Here is an 18,712-nt window from a genome sequence, read left to right as displayed (position 1 = left end):
ATATATCAGGACGGCAAAAACGCACTGATCTACCGCTGTAAAAGTCGAACCTGGTTTGAACTCAAACCTCGGTGGGTTGACGACATGGTTCACGACACCCCTAATCTGGTGCGAAGTGCATTCCCAGAGAAAATGTTTGAGATTAGGTGTGGTCGTCTTCTTGCATCGCTTACACTCCCGAGGCGACAACTTTTCTTGGCAATGCAGTGGAAGGTACAGGCCCGCGTCCCCTCTCCCATTTTGAGGATGGATGGATGGATGGATGGATGCTACTGGCTATACCCTTTGTATCGGGCGGTAGCTTGCGCCACCTAGCCTACGTCTAATAAAGACAAACATTTGATTCCCCCGCCCTTCTAAGCCAATTTTCTCTCCCCCCCTAACTATCACCAGGTAGTGCGGGATATCGCCAGGCTGACCTTTGGGGGATCGGGCAAAAAAACTAAAAACATCACCCCCCGCCTCTTCCCCCCGGCGAGGGAGTCGCCAATTTTCCTCTGGTCAAACCTTGTCGGCGTTACCCCTGCACCCAACCCACTGGGGGACAGGGTTGAGACTTTGGGTCTGAGCCACGCGGGAGGGAGTCCCAATTTTCCTCTGTCCCGCCTGTCCCCAGCTGTGCTAGTTAGTTGTGCATCATTCAATTTTCCCTGGATAATTTCCACCAATCTTCTAACCGCCTCTTTGTTATTGAGATCCTCTTCTCCTCCGTCCTTCCATCGTCGCCAGCAAAGCCCAGTGCCCCGGCCAAACCCGTCACACCCTCAGGAGGGGCAGGACGAAGCCTCGTGCACCTTAAAACTAGGTGCTCAAGTGTCTCACTCTCATCACGGCATGCAGCGCATAATGTGTCTATCTCCTGAAATTTAGCACCAACTCATGTTTACAAACAAACCGGAGCGCCCCTAGCGGACGCCACCGGCGCCGCGCATGCGCGGTGGATGGTGGGCAAGAAGCCCGCCGTCGCCCATAAACAAACCATTGAATTGCGTTGTTGTCGGCGTCGGTGGGAGTCCCCGTGCTCTTTTTCGCGTTGGAATTGTTGATTCTACGGCCTCCTAACAATGTCTGACTACTTGAGCGGCTTCAGCAAAACTAACGAGGCAAAACTTTGCGTGAATAATGTGACGTGCGGCGATTCATTTCACGTGGACGCCGCAGAATGGGCGCTAAAGCCTGACTCCCACGATGAGATTCTGCTCGCTATTTTCAGTCGCGACGTCGCTCGGACTGCAAAAGCGTGGACCGTAGCTGAGATGGTGGACATCGATACTAAAAAATTGCAAGTAGAATCGGGATTTACAAGTCGGTGATGGCCACTGGTAACAATGATCAACAACTTATTGTATCTGTTTACACTTAGCCGACTTACCCCAACCAACCTTCAAAAGTGTTTTGAGGCCTGCACTTAGTTCTTATCGCAATTACCGGGTTAACGTTTGGTTTACGGGCCGCTGTCGTTTGAACGAACCGACGACAAAAAGCAGCCAAGTTTGAAAGAGCAGACGACAGTTCGAACGCACGCGCAATGGAGTACGGGCAAGAAGCACCGCGTCCCGTGTAAACAAACCATTCGAATGTCACGTTGTCGGCGTCTGTGTGAGTCTGCATACTCTTTTTCGCGTTGGAGTCGTCGATTCTACGTCCTCATCGCAATGTCTTACCACTTCAATCGCCCGAGCGAAATTATAAAGGCTCGTTACGCCGCTAAACTTTCCGTAAATAATTTGACGTGCGGCGATTCATTCGCATGAACGCTGCAGAATGGACGCCAAAACCATGATGAGATTCTTGTAGCTATTTTCGGTCGCGACGTCGCTCGTGCTGCAAAAGTGCAAAAAGGTAGCGGCGATGATCGACGTCGATACTGAAAATCGGAAGCGGGAACAGACCAAGCGTAACAAGTAGGTGATGGCCACCGGTACCAGTAATTAACATCTTGTATCTACTGTTTACACCGAGCCTACTTAAGTCTTTTGAGGCCCGCAATTACTTCTTATTGCAATCACCGGGTCAAAGTTTGGTCTACGGGCCGCTTTTGTTTGAACGAGCAGACGACAAAAAGCAGACAACTTTGAAAGAGCAGACAAAAGTTCGAACGATCAGGCGGCCGTGTGAATTTGAAGAGGCACTGAATCCGTGGGTAGTCCGGACAACTTGGGGTTTTTCTCTCGTTCATGTTGGAACAAAGCAAATACATCTGGTGACCACAAATTGTGGCCCGCACACGCAATCGTAGTTCGACAGCGTCTGGTTTGCCCTTTTTACGGCTGCTATCCACGTTCTCGAACGAACGGAGGGGGCAAAAACACATGAAAACTGATCTTTAAACCTTTCCAGACTCTCTTGGTACAGCCCCCGTCGCAGCATTCTGACGATAAGGCAGGTCTTTTATCTCGTTTCTTCCAAAGGAACACGGGAATGCATGTCTGGCACGGCGACTTCTGCCCACCGCCCCAGACCGGAAGTGCGTCCGGCGCGCCACCACCGCGGCGTGACGTAGGAGAGTTGAGTTGGTGTATAGACCTTTGTCCGGAAGTGCTCTTTTTAGCCTCGACCGCAAGGAGCAAAAGCGAACAATAATCTCGAACCCAGACGCTCACGGGGAGGGGGGGCTGCGTCGGCCTGCGCCGCCGGCTCCCGTTGAAGGCTTCTTCGCTGGTGTGCCGACTGCCGTTTCGCCGGCATCGGTCCTGTTTACCGCGGTATGTGAGTATAGTGCCCGTAATGTGAGAACCGTGTGTCCATACGCCACTTTGCCGTTGTTGGTTTTCGTCTAGCCGAGCCAGAAAACATCTCGCGACGAGTTGACCGCGCCGCGAGTGACGAAGAAGAAGCAAACATGGCGACGGTTTGTGCGATTGCTTTGGTGGCTCCGGTGTTGAGTGTCTTCAACGTCCTCGTGAGAAGGTTCCCCTGCCCTTCGAAGTTATTGCAAGCACCACGAAAGATGTGGAATCATCGTCTCAACTACAAATAAGCAGGCCTTCACGAGCAACAACCGTGCCGAGCAGGCGCTCGGCACATTTGTGTCAGGCTCACGCAGCCAGCGGCACAGTTGTGTTGGTTGTGTCGTCAGATGTTCAACAACGCCGAGGTATTTTCATTTATCATTTGGAATGGCTTCAAGAGTGGTAAATTAATCTATTTCGCGGATTGTTAACGCCGAGGCGAGTGCCCTCCGTTGCAGTGCCGTCGTCGCGCAAAGTGCAGAGAAAACCGGGGTGGCGATGGCGGCGGTGCTCTTTGATCTTGCGCCGTCGGGTTCATGAAGTCCGGAGTAAACGTACGTACGTGCGTCTGCTGGATCGGTGTTTTGGACTTCCTCAAAACTCTTTCTCACGCGCATTTTCCTTGTGAAGCTTTGTAGCTCATTACACCTCATCGTCGACTGCGCTCATTTGACTACGACGGACGAGCCTGCGTGATGTGAATTTCACTGCCTAAGATCCTTGGTGTGCTGTAACGAGGGCTAATAAAATATCACCGCGAACTTTGAACAAACGAGTCGCAGTTTCGTCTGCTATCATAACTGATCGCCTGTCACAATATTAATCAGTAGCGTTCCTAGACTCCGCCCCCACAGGCACCGTGCTTCGTTACCCGATAGTGTCTCCTGGTACCTCGTATAATTCCAGCTCCCACTTCAAGTAAGTACCATCCTTTAGAACTGGCAATTAATAGTTTCGAACCCAGACGCTCGCAGTGTGTGTTTGTGTGTGTGTGTGTGGGGGGGGGGGGGGGGGGGGGGGGGGGGGGGGGACGCGTGCTAACATACTCGGAGCCCTCGTTTACGCCGCTTCGCAGCGGCAGACAAGGCGCCACATTACAAAAGAAAGCTAATCCGAGCTGTCTATGTAACTAGACCCATTCGCTAGTCATTCGATGAAAAGTCGTCGTCTCGTTTTCATTCGCTAAAACTGCGTTCGATCAAGTGAACGCCTCGCACTTATTTCGGCTTGGCAGAGCCGCGCTGCCGCAGAAAGGCAAGCAGATCGCGAAAATCGGTCTCAAACGTGCCACGAATGTAATGTCGTATACAAGAAGCCAACAATCAAGCATTTGAAAGCAGTAGCGAAATATTTACTACGCAATGAACCCGGACTGAAACGCGGATGTCAAGGGTCAGCAGACACCGAGAACATCTAAGACAAGAAAGGTTTTCCCTCATTTTCCTTGATCGAGATGGGTTCTCGAATGTTCACGACATCTTGCCTGTTGAAGAACGGGCCGCAGAGGCTTCTGGTGAAGACATCTTTCACGATGTGTCGGTGCATTCGGACAGCCTGCCGCATCCAGCTACCCAAAGCAACGCCGCCAACGCAGCCCCCCCCTCCCTGCCTGCCAGTTCTTTCCGCGTGGTGGCGCGAGCGTAGATAAACATGGCGGCGCCCCGGAATTGGCGCGGACACTGGTCTCCCGTTCTCGCCTCGAAAAGTAAAGAACTTCCCAGCGAGTTGTCAAACACATTTTCCTTTCGTATGTCCTTTTTTTGTGACCTGTAAACCGTTAGAGTCGATTTTTCCTGCATTCTTCCCTCCCACATTTTCCTCTCTGCCTCTTTCACTCCCTTTTTCACTGAAGTAGTCTGCTCAGCCCCATCATTAGTGAGTAGGTATTTAAATGTAAGCTTTCGGTTTCGGTTTGTCCATTTTGTGTTTATGCTCTTCATGTATAAATACTTGTACACCTTACGTGCCCATCTCGTATCATCCATTTCAGTCAACCTTTGTTCAAATTTCAACTTACTGATTGCTTCCCTGCTCTCAAAAGACGACCAGCCCATGTCCCCCTGCACTCCCTCATTTGGTGTGTTTCCATGTGCTCCCAGTGCCAATCTGCCTACGCTTCTTTGCCGAATTTCTAATCCTGATTGAACCTCTGATTTCATGCAGAGCACCCCATTGCCAAAAGACAGTCCAGGTACCATCACTCCTTTCCATATACCCCTGACCACTTCATATCTGTTATAGTTCCATAGTGCCTTGAGCTTCATAATAGATGAATTTCTTTTCCCTTTTCTAATTATATTCTCCTCATGTTCTTCTAGATATTTCTTTCCCTCATTGAACCAGACTCCCAGATATTTGTATTTTTCTACATGGTCTATTAAAATGTCTTGTATCCGCAGGGGTCCCCTTTTCATCATTAAACACCATTACTCCAGATTTGTCGCTACTAAAGCTCATGCCCAAGATGTCCCCTTCCTCTCCACACATGCCGGCTAGTTCCTGTAACATATCCTGGTTGTCTGCCATAAGTAATATGTCGTCCGCATACATCAGTCCTGGTACTACCTGTCTTACCTTTCTCCCTCCTTCCATATAACTCACATCAAAACCTAAGTTGCTCTGCTCTAATTTCTTTTCCATTTCCCTGAGATATATCATGAAGAGCAGAGGCGACAGTGGACAACCCTGCCGGAGCCCTCTTTTTATTGCTGCGGGTTGTGTAATTTCTGCTTCCCATGTTATAACTACCTTATTGTCTGTGTACACCTGCTGCAGAAACCTAACCAAATTTGCATCCAAATTATACCCTTTCAGCCGACCCCAAAGTATTTCCTGGCTCACATTATCGTATGCTCCCTTGATGTCCAAATAAGCTAACCACAACGGAGTTTGGTTCTTGATTGCTATTTCTATACATTGAGTGGTGACGAATAAGTTATCTTCCAGTCTTCTATCTCTTCGGAATCCATTTTGAAGCTCACCCAGTATTTGCGTATCTTCTGCCCATTCCTGCATTTTCTGCTTTACAATCTGCATAGCTAATCTGTAAAGAACTGAGGTTACCGTTATCGGGCGATATGACTTAATGCTGTCTTTGTTTCCTTTGCCTTTATATATTAGTCTCATTCTACTTAGTTTCCAGTCATTGGGTACTTCTCCTTTCATAATTGCTTGATTAATCACCTGCCGTAACTTCAATTTGCTTGTTTTTCCTAGTGTCTTTATGAGTTCCATGGGTATGTTGTCGGGGCCTGTTGCTGTACCTGCTGGAACCTTACTTTCTGCCTTATCCCATTCTCTTGTGTTTGTCTCCATTGTTATACAATTCTGCTCCTCCTCTACAGTGCTGCTGACAGTGCTATCCACCGTCCCCCTCTGCTCAAGCTGGGAGAAAGCCTTTTCGATTGTCTGTCTAATATATACCTGTGCCTCTTCCCCCTGCACTCTTCTCCCCTCCTGTGTGGTCAGCGAGTGTTGGAAATCCTCTGTTTTTCTCCCCTGTGCTTTAATGTGCTCCCAAAACCTTTTTGCCGCATTCTTATCTTTTTTATTTATTTCCATCATCCACTGCACTCCTGCCCTCCCAATTTTGGCCTGTATTAAAGCTGATGCCTCCCTTTTCCGCTCTTGGAATCTCTCCCATTTTGATGTTACCTCAGCTGGCAGAGCTCCCCTTTTTTTTGCCCACCTATGCTCCCTAGATGCCTCTTGGCGCCGCAATATGGCTGCTTTAACCTCCTTATCCCACCAGCTTTTTGGTTTGTGTCTTTGGTTTTGCTTTCCTCTTTGTTTAATTCAATGCTTCTCTAATTCTCTCTTAAAGATTCCTATTAAATCCTCATATGTCCACTCTTTCTACGTCCTCAATACTTTTAGATACTTTTTGAATTTGTGCTTCACTTAGTTTTTGTTTACCCGCTCGTTCCTGGGCTTGTTCAGGTTCAGATGTACCGAATTTAATCTTAATTCTTTTGTGGTCACTCCCTAAGCTTTTTGTACCTTCCTCATCTATTTCCATACTTCCTAGCCTGTCATACAGTTTGTGGGACATGAGGCAATAGTCTATCGTTGAGTGTGAGTTGTTTCGTTCCCACGTTATTTTCCCTTCGCATTTTACTTGTGCATTAACTAACACTAGGTCCAGGGCATCACAGAAATCTTCTAACATTTTTCCGGTTGTATCTGTGAATCCATCAAACTCTTCTATGTGGGCATTCATGTCTCCCATGATAATTATTTCCTGATTAAGGCCAATTTCCCTAATGTCCTTCGAAATACGTGCAAAGTGTTGTGAATTTTCCTCCCTTGAGTCACTTCCTGTTTTTAAGTATGCAAACCCCAGAAGAGTGTTCAGACCTGTTACCCTACCCTTCAGCCATAAATGTTCCCTGCAGTCTTCTCTCTCCCTTTCCCAGTCCTGTCCTTTTACCAACGCTCCTAGGCCTCCGCCTTTCCTTTCCCCTGCCCTCCGGTTGCAACTCACCCAAGAATAACCTGGTATGTGGGGCGGTTCCTCCTCATCCCTAAGATGTGTTTCTGCGACACCTTAGACTGTCGAAATTTCTGTCCCTAATTGTTCCCCGATCTCTTCCCATTTTAGCCTGTTTCTACACCCCTGCATGTTGATAAAGCTTATATTTAGCTGTTTTCTTTTCTTTTTCCTACGAGGCTTCCTCCTGCCCCCCCCCCTCCCACCCCCCTTACCAAAGTTTTGCCCGAGTTCTCATCTACCTTCGGGCCCTCGGTGGGTCCAAAAAAACCCTTGCCCTGTCTCCCATCTTAGCCCCGATACGCCACCCCGTGTGCTGTCCATAGTGTATCCCATCTTTTTCGAATCGGGGTGATGGCCCTCTTTGGTACACTCCCTTGTTCACCTCCAGCACCTCATAGCCCAGCTTCTCTCCCTGTTGCCTGATAGTTCGGTTGGCTGCTACAACATTTTTCTCGGTTGCTACCGACTGTTTCTCCACCTCCGGGATCGTGCACATTAAGATGTGCACCCGCTCAGAGACAGCCCTAAGCTTCCTCACCCCAGCCTCTATCTGCCTTCCCAAGTTGTGGCCCCTCCCATTGAGGACATCGTTTAGTCCAGCGTGTACGATCACCAGGTTTTTCCCCTGCTCATTTTCCCACACTATGTCCTTTGCGCTCTCCATCACTTCGCTCATGCACTTTCCAGGGTGGGCTAACACCTTCACCCTATCGTCTCCACTCACCCTGCTCGCTGCCCCTGTGGCACACCTGGAGACATTAGAGCTACCAATAACTAGTACTCTCCGAGTCCCTGCCCCTGCATGCTGCTGCTCCCCTGATTTCCCACGCCTTTGGGTGCGGACGCATTGACTTGCACACGCAACCCCGATCTGGGTGCGGGAATGGGGGGCTCTGTGCCCTTGTTTTCTTCTACTGTGGGGTTCATCCCAGTTGTCCCCTGTACGTTATTCTCCACCTTCCTTTTCAGTTCTTCAAATTCGATCTGTGCCACCTCTCTTTGTTCTGCCTCGCTTCTCTATCTCCCCTCCATTTCCTCCAGTCTCGCCTTCAGGACTACAAGCTCTATAAGCTGCACTTCAAGCTTCCCACGTTCCTCCCGCTCTATTTCCAGTTCCTTCTGCATCTCTTCCAGCCTCACTTCGGCTATCCTTCCTCCCTCCCCGGTTTCCTCTGCCTCCCTTTTCTCCACTGCTTTCCTCATGGCCTCCGCCATCTCCTCTAGCCGCGTGTTTAGAGTCGCGGTCTCTCTCGCCTCTCTTTCCAGCCTCTCTCTCTCTTTCCGTTCGGCGTTGATTGAGCTCCTGCCTCATCTCCTGCAGCGCCTCAGTCAGCCCCTCGATTTTTACGCAGATCCGGCATAGGTATTCCCTATCCGTAGCCTCCTCGATCGAGCTGAAAGGGGTCTCCTCGAGGAAACACCACCTACCGCAGCCGCCACACTCGACGTTCGGCACTTCCGGGTCATCATTCCCTTCTTTCTTTCTTTCCTCGTTCGCCATGCCTCTGCGTCTCCCACGTCCGCGGGAACTTACCCGGCTACGTGACCACACGCGTAGACTAAATGACAGCAAACACTAAACTCATTCGTCGCTCTTCAGCGACGTGTCCCGCCAAAAATTCAAACGGCACCGTTCTAGCACCACGTGGCCCCGCTAAGCCAACTTCCCTGTCGCTACCGCCACATTTAGCCAAACTACCCCAACTAAACAATATCCCACACTCTGCGCTACTACCCCATACACAGTTGGATAACAGACTGCAAAGAGTGAAAATGAAAAATCAAAGGCTACTTAGCTACGCAGCAGATCCGTCGCGATGTCGCATCCGTCTTCCACCGAATTTAATCTTAATTCTTTTGTGGTCACTCCCTAAGCTTTTTGTACCTTCCTCATCTATTTCCATACTTCCTAGCCTGTCATACAGTTTGTGGGACATGAGGCAATAGTCTATCGTTGAGTGTACGCAGGCTCTCCTCCTCCCCCATTTCCGAGAGAGGAGGAGAGCCCGCGCACACTCAAGAGTCAAAATGGGAGATGGGACGCGGGCCTGTACCTTCCACTGCATTGCCAAGAAAAGTTGTCGCGAAGTATAAGCCAACTCGCTCTTTGCAATCAAGTGTGCATTTACTCGCACCCGGGGCGGGCACTGTGCAAGTGCAGAAACCAGATTCGCAAACTCCGGTAAAATTTAAAAAAAGGCGGGATGCAAGTGTCTTTATACTAGGTGGCGCAAGCTACTTCCCAATACTTGGCACGCTTGGCGTTAAGCATGGCGCGCTTTTTGCGGCATACATGATACATCACTACCTAAACATGGCGGGTGGTTTCTCCGCGAGCGTTGCTGGGGTTCTTCCTGGCCCGTTGTACGGTTCTAAACTAAGCGACGAAGCGACTATCTTTTTCATTTCTCTCGTCGAGCACTTGCCAGCGTTGTGGGACACAACCGTGAGCGAATATGCGAACAGTCTCCTAAAATGTACGCTGTGGCAGCAAGTTGCGGACAAGATGGAAGACCGGTTTCCAGAATGTGGACCGTACGTCCCCGGTACGTTTAACTACGATGAACTCCACGTCCAAGCATGCTCGAAAACGTTTCAAAAGCACTCGCGCCACGGTGTACTCTTCTTTTTTAAAACCCTTCACCCTCTGATCTTTTCCCGTCGAGCGTGAGCTTTCTGCCTTCGATATTGCTCCGGCGTTTCGTGAACTTCGAACTGCACGCGCAGCCAATGCACGGAGGAAAGCAACGAGCGCGTTCTGTAGGCCGGGACGCCGGGAGTCGATAAGAGACGCCCTGTCGTTCTCATTCTATCGGGGACTTTACGCATCGTGCAGGTTCGTCTGCTCTTTGCGCACCTCGTGCGTTTGTTTACCCTCCAAGTACGACCACGTGCTTTTGTTTTCCCCCAGATATGGGTCAGTGACAGCACTCACGTGGCTACCCCGTCAATGCTGAAGAGGGGGCACAGCCTTTGATCGGCGTGCCCCTCCTCGTGTTCCATGCGCCATAGACACGTGCAGCATTCTTGATTGCTTAAACTAGTGGTTCTCAACCATTAATGTTTCGCGGACCCCTTGTGGATCGATGGAGATGATTGAAGACTCCGTTCGTGGTGAAGGGAAGGGAAAGGTTGCGGTTACTTATGATAATGGTTTGATGAACGGATATAATTATGGACTAGCTGCGTGAAGTAGACTTTTCTGATTGACAAACACTCGAGTAAACGCATCCGAAAATTAAAACGTTTTTCTCAATTCGAAAAAAAAAAAAAAAAAAAAACTTTTGTTATCGGGTTTGACTGATGAGGCAGGGCTTCACGAACCCCGTGTCCCGCGAGAAATTCCAAAATCATCAAAATGTCCCGCATCTCACACTGTCGTAAAATTCACTCCCAAACTTATGGTGCTACCGAACGTGAATCGCAATGATATGCCATTTTCTAGCCAAGCATTGCAGGAAGCGACCTTTGTTCTTGCAGGAGATTCGACGCGCATGCACTGTTGTGCCTCTCCCTTTGGTGGCAAAATATCGTAAGAAAAATTGCTTGCCAAAAGTTTAAATATAAAATATTGTAATAATTTTCAAATTGCTGTGTCAATGCGAAAGGGTTTCTGTGGATTTTTTTTTTTTTTTTCTAGTGAAGGCAGCCACATTTGTAATGTTCGAAAAAGAACATAATGTTAAAACATTGTGTATGAACATGTTGATATAAGTAAGCTTTGGCAGGAGACAACAACCCGAAAAAGATTTCCTGTTGTTTATATTTCATGCATTGAGTTCTGGTATCGTCGATTTGTATGTTTTCAACTTCAACACATTTAATAACATGTTTGGCATTAAAACAAATATATAACTGGGGGTAGAAATTATTTTAGCTTAACTGCTGCAATACAGTTAGCAGGTGTATAAATAGTGCAGGATAATAAATGTGTTAACAGAGCCCAGGTCCGTTGTGTGCGTTTTAATATATTTCCTCTGACGCCCCCCCCCCCCCCCTTGTCCCGCGTGTCCCGCATTTCGTTAAAAGGAAGGTGGTCACCCTAAGGGAGACTCGAGTTTTGCTTCAAGGTGGCCCAGTTTCCAACAGTATCTCTGCATAGAAGGCATGAAAGCAAGCACTGCTTTGACTGTGCTTTCTGCCAGTTTTCAAATAGGAAGCTGTTCCTAGCAAGCCTCGTTGGTTCCCAATTTGAACTCGTGTTACAGGGATCTATACTTGTGCACGGAGCATTTAACGGTGTTGAACTCTGCTACGTATGTTAACCTTATACGACCTAGATGACATATAGTGCAGGAGAGAAAAAAAAAACAACCTCGCTTAGACTGATTTTGACTTGCGATTTTTAAGGAATTTTATATCTAAGTGAACGTCATCTCGTGCATCCTTTAGTGAAGCGTAATTTGTGTTACAGATGCACTCAGGCTGTTCTTCACTAACAAGAGGAGAACATACCGTACAGAGAAGAAAAAACTGGGGGCACCAAAAAACGGCCAGGCTTCCGGCGAGTGCTACAGAGGCAGATGGAAGTTTTTCCATTGCCTGACTTTCCTGGATGCTGCCAAGCCAGTAGGAGCAAGGACCTACAGCGAGGCATTCGAGGCAGCAGAGCCAGAGGCGGTGGAGTCGGAGGCGGTAAAGTTTAGAGCTACCTTACTTGGCATTCCGGGGGCCATTGCGGAACACTGCTATTCATTGCGTTGATTTCTGTTTTGAGTGACTAGACCCGTTATGGCTGCACTACTATGGCGACGTCTGGAACATTCAAGCAAGATGTGTGCAGTATAGGCCTGCTCCATTGCCCAGGGGGCGCTGCAAAAAGGGACTCGTTAGGACATGTTTTGGGTATTACAAACTTGAGCGTCTCGTACTGTCACACTGCAGAAGCATGCCTGCTCTGGTGCGGAACACGAGATCACGAGGAAAATACAAAGAAACCACAAAAATTTGAACGCCGTCGAAGCACAGGTCAAAGCAGGGTGTCTAGCGACCAGGAGAACCGGGGATTGTCGGAGAAATTTGAATTACCAGGAAAAATCAGGGAATTGTCAGGGATATTGTCAAAAAGCGAGCCCATTTAGAGAAAATAAGCCGGAAACGCCATCAAGTGCCCTGAGCAAAGACTTGAGGACTTAGGGGCAGAAAAATAGGCAATACATTCTGCTTAGAGCGGAGCGCAGGCTCTGCTCATTCGATGTAGAGTGTGCTACCCGGTGCAAAAGGAAAAGCCGACAAATCCAGTCCAAGCCTTGGATTGGATTGGATAGAGGGTGCGACACTGGGCTAGATTCAGTTAGAGCTATTAGATTTAGTAACAAATGGGAAAGCCGCAGACCCCCAATCCAATCCAAGCGTTAAGCGAAAGTATCCAAAAGCGTGCATCTGGCGGCCATCCTGCCATTCGGTGATTGATGTGTGTGGTTGAGCTTCGTGTTTTCATCGTTTCCGGAAGTGGCCTTATGTATATATTTAGCCCCCTCTACAGTGGTCGAGGAATTTCGCCTGAAAATGTCAGGGAAAACCTGGAAAAGTCAGGGTATTTCAAAATAATAATTTGCTAGACACCCTGTCAAAGCTAAGATGCTAAGAGCGTGAGCAAAGATACGCCATTTCTCTGAAGTAGAAACGGAAAGAAATTGTTGTGACACAGATGTTGTGATGTCACCGCCCAGAGATAAAAGACTCACACCCTAGTGGTGGTGGCAGGAATCTGGCACTTTCGATTGTCTTGCGGCGTTGAGTCTAGCCTGTCTCGGATGTCCAAAGGTGTTTTACCGCTTTCAGCACCACATAAAAAAAAAAGCTCGGTCAACGTGCCATAAGCAGTGCGAGGCTCAATCGGGTGAGCTTGTACTACCCAACATGAGAGAGCCACAGTTTGTTCAAAGCTTTAGGGCAGAATGCCTATAGATGCAAGTAATTTTTTGCATTCAAGTTTTGACAGCGGGAAGTTGGACTGGGGCTAGGGGTGTCTATGTTTCCCCTGTAGATAATAAAGTTACCTTACGCAGTACAGCCACCATCTTTATTAATTATTTTCATGTTTACAAGCACTCATGCTTGTTAAAGGCACTCGTACACGTGTAGACACTTTATATACTGTTGTTGTGAATAACGATGCGCATGTTTGCACACACAGAACAAGTACACAAACCTGGGGATGCAAGCAGCAGGGTGTCTAGCGACAAGGAAAACCGGGAATTGTCAGCGAAATTTTAATTGCCGGGGAAAATCGGGGAAGAGACCCTTTCCAGAATTCGGTCTGGCCACTTTGACCACTATCATCATCTGAAAAATGGCATATGTGCTATACTAATAGTGGCCTTCTGTTTACTGATGAAGTTGAAGATGCTTCTGAGCAGACGATTTGAGGCCTATACATTCTTGACGTTAGCGCGATGTGAATCAGGAATTGGATGCAAGAGCTGTGTAAGCGTTCATTTTTAACTTGGGCCGAGTCAATCTGTTAGTAGTACACACTCGGGCTTCGAAGCCCCTTGATGTATAGAATTTTATCAAGGCATCTATCTGGGCTGGCGCTTCGTTCTAACTGGTTGCATCTTTTTCACCATCAACACTGAAAGAGATTGAAAAAGAACTGTGCAATGAAGCACACATTCTCGTTTAAGGTTGACTTGTGAAAATGACACTACCCATAAAATACTGCAGACCACAGGTTCATTGCTGCCATTAGTACAATAAAAGTTAAACTACCATTTGAGTCACCAGATGGCACTGAATTCCGGAAAGGTTCTCTTGTCAGGGAGATTGTCAAAAGGTGGGCCCAGTCAGGGAAAATGAGCCGGAAATGCCATTGAGTGCCCTGAGCAAAGACTTGAGGACTTGGGGGCAGAAAAATAGGCAATAAATTCTGCTTGGAACAAAGCACAGGCTCTGCTCACCCGATGTAGAGTGTGCTACCCGATGCAAAGGGAACGGCAGGCAAATCCAGTCCGAGCCTTGGATTGGATTGAGGGTGCGACACTAGGCAAGATCCAGTTAGAGCTACTAGATTTAGTTACAAATGGAAAAGCCGCAGACCCCAATCCAAGCCTTAAGCCGAAAGTATCTGAAAGTGTGCATCTGGTGGCCATGCTGCCATTAGGTTATTGACGTGCGTGTTTGATTGTCCTGTTTTCATTGTGTTTCCGGAAGTGGCCTCTTCACTGATGATATCGGCGACAAGAAAGTACTCGTTCAATTCGGACTGGACAAACCCAAATATTTTGGAATATGCAATAATAATAATTGGGTTTGTGGCGATATTTCGACAGCGTGTAGTTGGTCAGCGATTTCAAAGTTGCGACGGTCACTTGCTGTAGATGAGAAATATAGCCAGTGTGGTACAATAGACTACTTCCATAAACCCCTGCATGCAACACGGCACGCATTGTACTCTGGGAACTAGTTGGCCAGGGAGGAGAGTGGCATATGGTTTCGGTTTCGATCGACACGTACGCCGGACGGGCGTGAACTATGCGGTGCGCCAAACGAACAAAATTATTCAGTGCTTATTTGACTTTTGCTAATGGCCATAATATTTGTTATGTGTTTGCTTTCTTCCTGACTGAGTATGCCGAGATAATTTCGAACACACCGTTCAGACACGGATCTTGGGCGTCAGTAAAAGCTTGTACAAAAAGGCTTAGCGAGGAGTAGGGGACGCTTGTTAGAGCTGCGTCGTAGCTAGCCGATCTCGGCGTTTGCGAAAACTTAATCTCCTATTAGTATAATATTTGAGTGGGAGATATATGATAACACGAGGAAGACATAGCAATAAATTTTGTGCAGTAGTGAGGTCGAATTTATTGCGTTTCCTTAACAGTTCATGCATCAACGCTGGTCTCAATTTTGGTACACCTGTGAGGATGCGGCTTGCTTTTTGCCCAGTGAAATAACAAGAAGCGGATGTTTGGAAACAAAATACGGTGTAAGGCTCAAGGTGACCAAGTTTCAGTTGAAGTTTACTGGTACTAGACGGGATTGTTGAAATTGAGCTCAAAGATACAAGCACTCGTGGGTGAGGTGACTGAGCCACGTCTTACGTTTGCATATGCACGCACAATTTCCGGTGTTTCGGGAACCAAGGAAAGTGCCCCAGTCTTCGTTTTGTATCGCTTGAAAATGAATGTATCGTACATTCGTGAAAAGTAAGATAATCGAAAACGCAAGCAGCGCATTCGGTCACGGCGTGCCAGCATAAAATGAAGCTGCTCGATCGAAACCGAAACCAAGTGGCCAACTAGTTCCCAAAGTGCATTACGTGGTAGTTTGCCGCGATGGGGCGCTTTGATTTTGCAAGAAGTCTATTGCTAGCCTGGGGTCTTTAATGTGCACCACGCAGTAGTGGTACACGACCACACTCTGGCACAATGCTCATCCAAATCGAAACGGACAGGAGTTGGGTTTGAACCCACGATCTCTGGGTTCTGCAGCGCAAGCTTTCACTTCACATGCTCCGAGCTGGTGTGTGCTAGCCCACTCGGCCACCGATCCCCCTTGGAATATGCAAATTGGATTGAACCCATGCAAAATGATCCTTACAGTGCTCAATGCCTTGTGTTGTAATGGTCGCATATATTTAACTGCCTCTACAGTGGTCAGGATATTTCACCTGAAATTGTCAAGGAAATCTGGAAAATTCAGGGAATTTCATAATAATAATTTGCTAGACACCCTGAAGCAGGAATGCCTAATACGAGGGACATTCAATAATTGTATCTACCTCGGAAGAGAAAAATAAGATTTAAAAATTATAATATATATATTTTTAGTTTTTTAATAGCTCTCTTCACTTCATTAATTTTTCCTGCAATGAGTTTGACTCTTCTGGAAAAAAAAACAAAAACAGTCTTCTGCGATACCTTAAAACCAGAATGTTTCAGCTGCCTGATGTCTTCATGACTTGAACACCGCTGTCCGCAGAGAGATTTTTTTTAAAACTTGAGACGGAAAATAATTTGAGGAAGCCAAGTCAGGACAGTAGGGTGATCGTTCAGCTACTGGAACCCACAGTCTCGAATGGCAGCCTGTGATTGACGTGACCTGGGAACTAATGTAATGTCGGGAAGAAAGAGCACCTCTCTAATGAGGTTTCCCCATATTTATCCTTGATTAACTCCCGCAAAGTGATCATTGTGTTGGCGGAATTCTCCCTTTCTATGGTTGTCTTGTGTGGCATGAACTTCATAAGTGAAAGTCCTTTAACGTCCCAGAAGACAATTGCCATGACCTTTCTTGCAGATTTTTTTCTTAAACCTTTTTGGATGACTTGTGCTTCCACCACATTGACTCTATTCTGGACGCTGGGTCTTTGTGATAGACCCAAGTCTCATCCCAAGCTACCTAACAGAGAAAACAGTTCACTTTGACCTCAAGGAGCGCCTCCAAGTTGTCCTGACAGCAGTGGGGCCCCGTGGCCTTCTGACATGGTGTCAGCATTCTTGGAATCCATCTTGCACTAACCTGTGACATGTCACACTTTTCATAAATTATTTTCCAAACTGGACCTTCTAAGGTCCCATCTTGTTGGCTATTCAGAGAACCTTGGTTTATCCGTCTGACAGAATTAAATCTTCGACTCTCTCGCACATTTCTGTAGAAGTTGTCTCCATAGGCAGTCCTGTGTAAAGGTAATCTTCAATGGGCTCTCTATCTCACTTAAACTGTTTGCTCCGAATATTTTTGCTTCATAGGACAACGGCCCAAACCTGCCATAAACCGAGTGAGAACGAAGCTGTGTGAAAAAACATGCAGTCATATGATTGTAAATCCCCTTTGGGTTTTTCTCTTCTTTTACTGGAATGTTTGCCAGTCAACATTGTCTCCAATCTAGCATTTTCTTACTTGATTTGCACGAGGACTCTTTTCTTAAATCCAGTTTCCTGGAACATTAGACTCGCACTAGGCTGCAACCGCACAGGATTAACCTTGGGACCGGGGCTTAAAGTCTGGGGGGGGTTCAAAGGGTCTCGTTCCCCCCACTGATTTTAAAGGATGCTCAGAGACCCTCCCCTCCACCATAGCCCCAGCATTAGTGAAATCAAAATCATATCTTGCAATAAAATAGCTTGTTTTCAGGGATGTGGCATTTGGGGGATTAGCAGTTTGAGGGTTGCATGCACAGCATGGGTAGAGTCAGCAGTAGGGTGTATTTTATATGCATCTAGTACATATCGTCAGAACCCCCCCCCCCCCCCCCCCTACTTTCTTGGAGGGACCCCCCTCAACTTACAGGAGTCTTTAAGCACTGCTTGAGACACTTCATAACATCCCTAAACTGGTTTCAACATGCTCGCTACTTTCTTTTATGCACAGGTGGATTAATTATTGAACGCCCCTTATACTGCGCTCAAGTATATTTGACTACACGGAGGGAATTTAAACTGTCATAAGGTATTCCACTCTCAAGTCTATGAAGAAAGTAAATATAAAACGCCCACTTTACCAGCCTAAGTGACAAAATGCAGTTAGATGTTGGTCAACTCGTGATTGAAATAATTCTGGTCTTATTGAGGCTTGTTTTCTCAGCCTTCCCTGCAACAGAGGGCAAGGAATCCTTCGCAATGTCCAGGCAGACTGGCGCAACCCCCTCAATTTGTGCACCAATAAAATTAATTTGTACGGAACTTTTAATTGCAGTCACCCGAGCAAAATGCCGAGCAAGAGGTTGACCAGGATGCCGAACAAGATGCTGGCATCGAGGAATCCCCACAGCCGTCCCCTGCGGCCGTAAGTACGGCCACCAGTAGTATCGGGCCAAGAAAAGTTGGGAGCTCACAGCCCTCGGCGGACGATTGGGCTGCGAGAACAACTGCCCTCGAAAAAATAGCAGATGCCGTTCAGCGGCTGTCTGAGACAGACGATGCTGCAACACATTTTTCAAAAGTTGTTGCAGCACTCCTACGGCCAATGAAACCAGTGAAACTGGTCAGGTGCCAAGCCGAGATACTTAACGTGATTGAAAAACACCTAAGCAAATAAAAGTTCCAGTTCAACTGTTCACTTCCTGTTCTTGGTTTGCGTTACTTTCTTAAGCCATGTACAGCATTTCCGTATGTTGACATAGGCCACAGCACCTTTGAGAAAACTGAATGTCTCCTCTTGCACTGCAGCACTGAACGTACCAGCACGTCCACGCAATGCAGGAAAACTGAAAAACGTTTGGCGACCACGGTATTTCTTGCTGGAATCTGTCTTCGATGCATGAGGGTGCAGCATGTTGTCGCTCGGAAAGTCTGTGGGGAATGACGCTCATCACTCTCAGCAAGCGCGTGAAATGGCTAGCCAAGATGCTGAATGCATTCTCTAGAATGTGCCCAACCCTGGACAACCTGGAGAGGAACAGGTAAGTGTTCAGTGAGTCGTCAGCCTTGAAAGCAGTCAACTCGAATATCCAGAAACCCAGAACTGTAAACTTGAGACGTGACTGCGCGTCTTTCAGATTGATGCCATGGGTCACGTGAAACTCGCAGGGCATGGGATTGGG

At 47.5% G+C, this 18,712-nt stretch overlaps 1 protein-coding gene across 1 annotated transcript; it reads left to right on the top strand.

The window, feature by feature from the left end:
* Window positions 1–9,516: 9,516 nt before the first annotated feature.
* LOC115317647 lies at window positions 9,517–18,237 on the top strand. Its single transcript, XM_029977306.2, has 3 exons — window positions 9,517–9,770; window positions 11,639–11,859; window positions 17,866–18,237. Exons 1-3 carry the CDS (start codon window positions 9,518–9,520, stop codon window positions 18,205–18,207), a joined length of 816 nt encoding a protein of 271 aa, XP_029833166.2. The 5' UTR covers window position 9,517; the 3' UTR covers window positions 18,208–18,237.
* The last annotated feature ends 475 nt before the right edge of the window (window positions 18,238–18,712 follow it).

Source organism: Ixodes scapularis, unplaced genomic scaffold, assembly GCF_016920785.2.
Source record: "Ixodes scapularis isolate PalLabHiFi unplaced genomic scaffold, ASM1692078v2 PGA_scaffold5__190_contigs__length_132052651, whole genome shotgun sequence".
Classification (NCBI taxonomy): domain Eukaryota; kingdom Metazoa; phylum Arthropoda; class Arachnida; order Ixodida; family Ixodidae; genus Ixodes; species Ixodes scapularis.
The sequence above is the reverse complement of the archived record's forward strand: the minus strand, read 5'-3'. Positions and strand labels throughout refer to the sequence as shown.

What these genes read in the sequence shown, in the direction of transcription:
- LOC115317647 (XM_029977306.2), top strand. Translation starts at nt 9,518, where the DNA reads ATGATACATCACTACCTAAACATGGCGGGTGGTTTCTCCGCGAGCGTT. An exon ending in ATGTGGACCGTACGTCCCCG is followed by an intron (nt 9,771 to 11,638) that starts GTACGTTTAACT and finishes TTTGTGTTACAG; the next exon opens with ATGCACTCAGGCTGTTCTTC. An exon ending in AGGCGGTGGAGTCGGAGGCG is followed by an intron (nt 11,860 to 17,865) that starts GTAAAGTTTAGA and finishes TTTTAATTGCAG; the next exon opens with TCACCCGAGCAAAATGCCGA.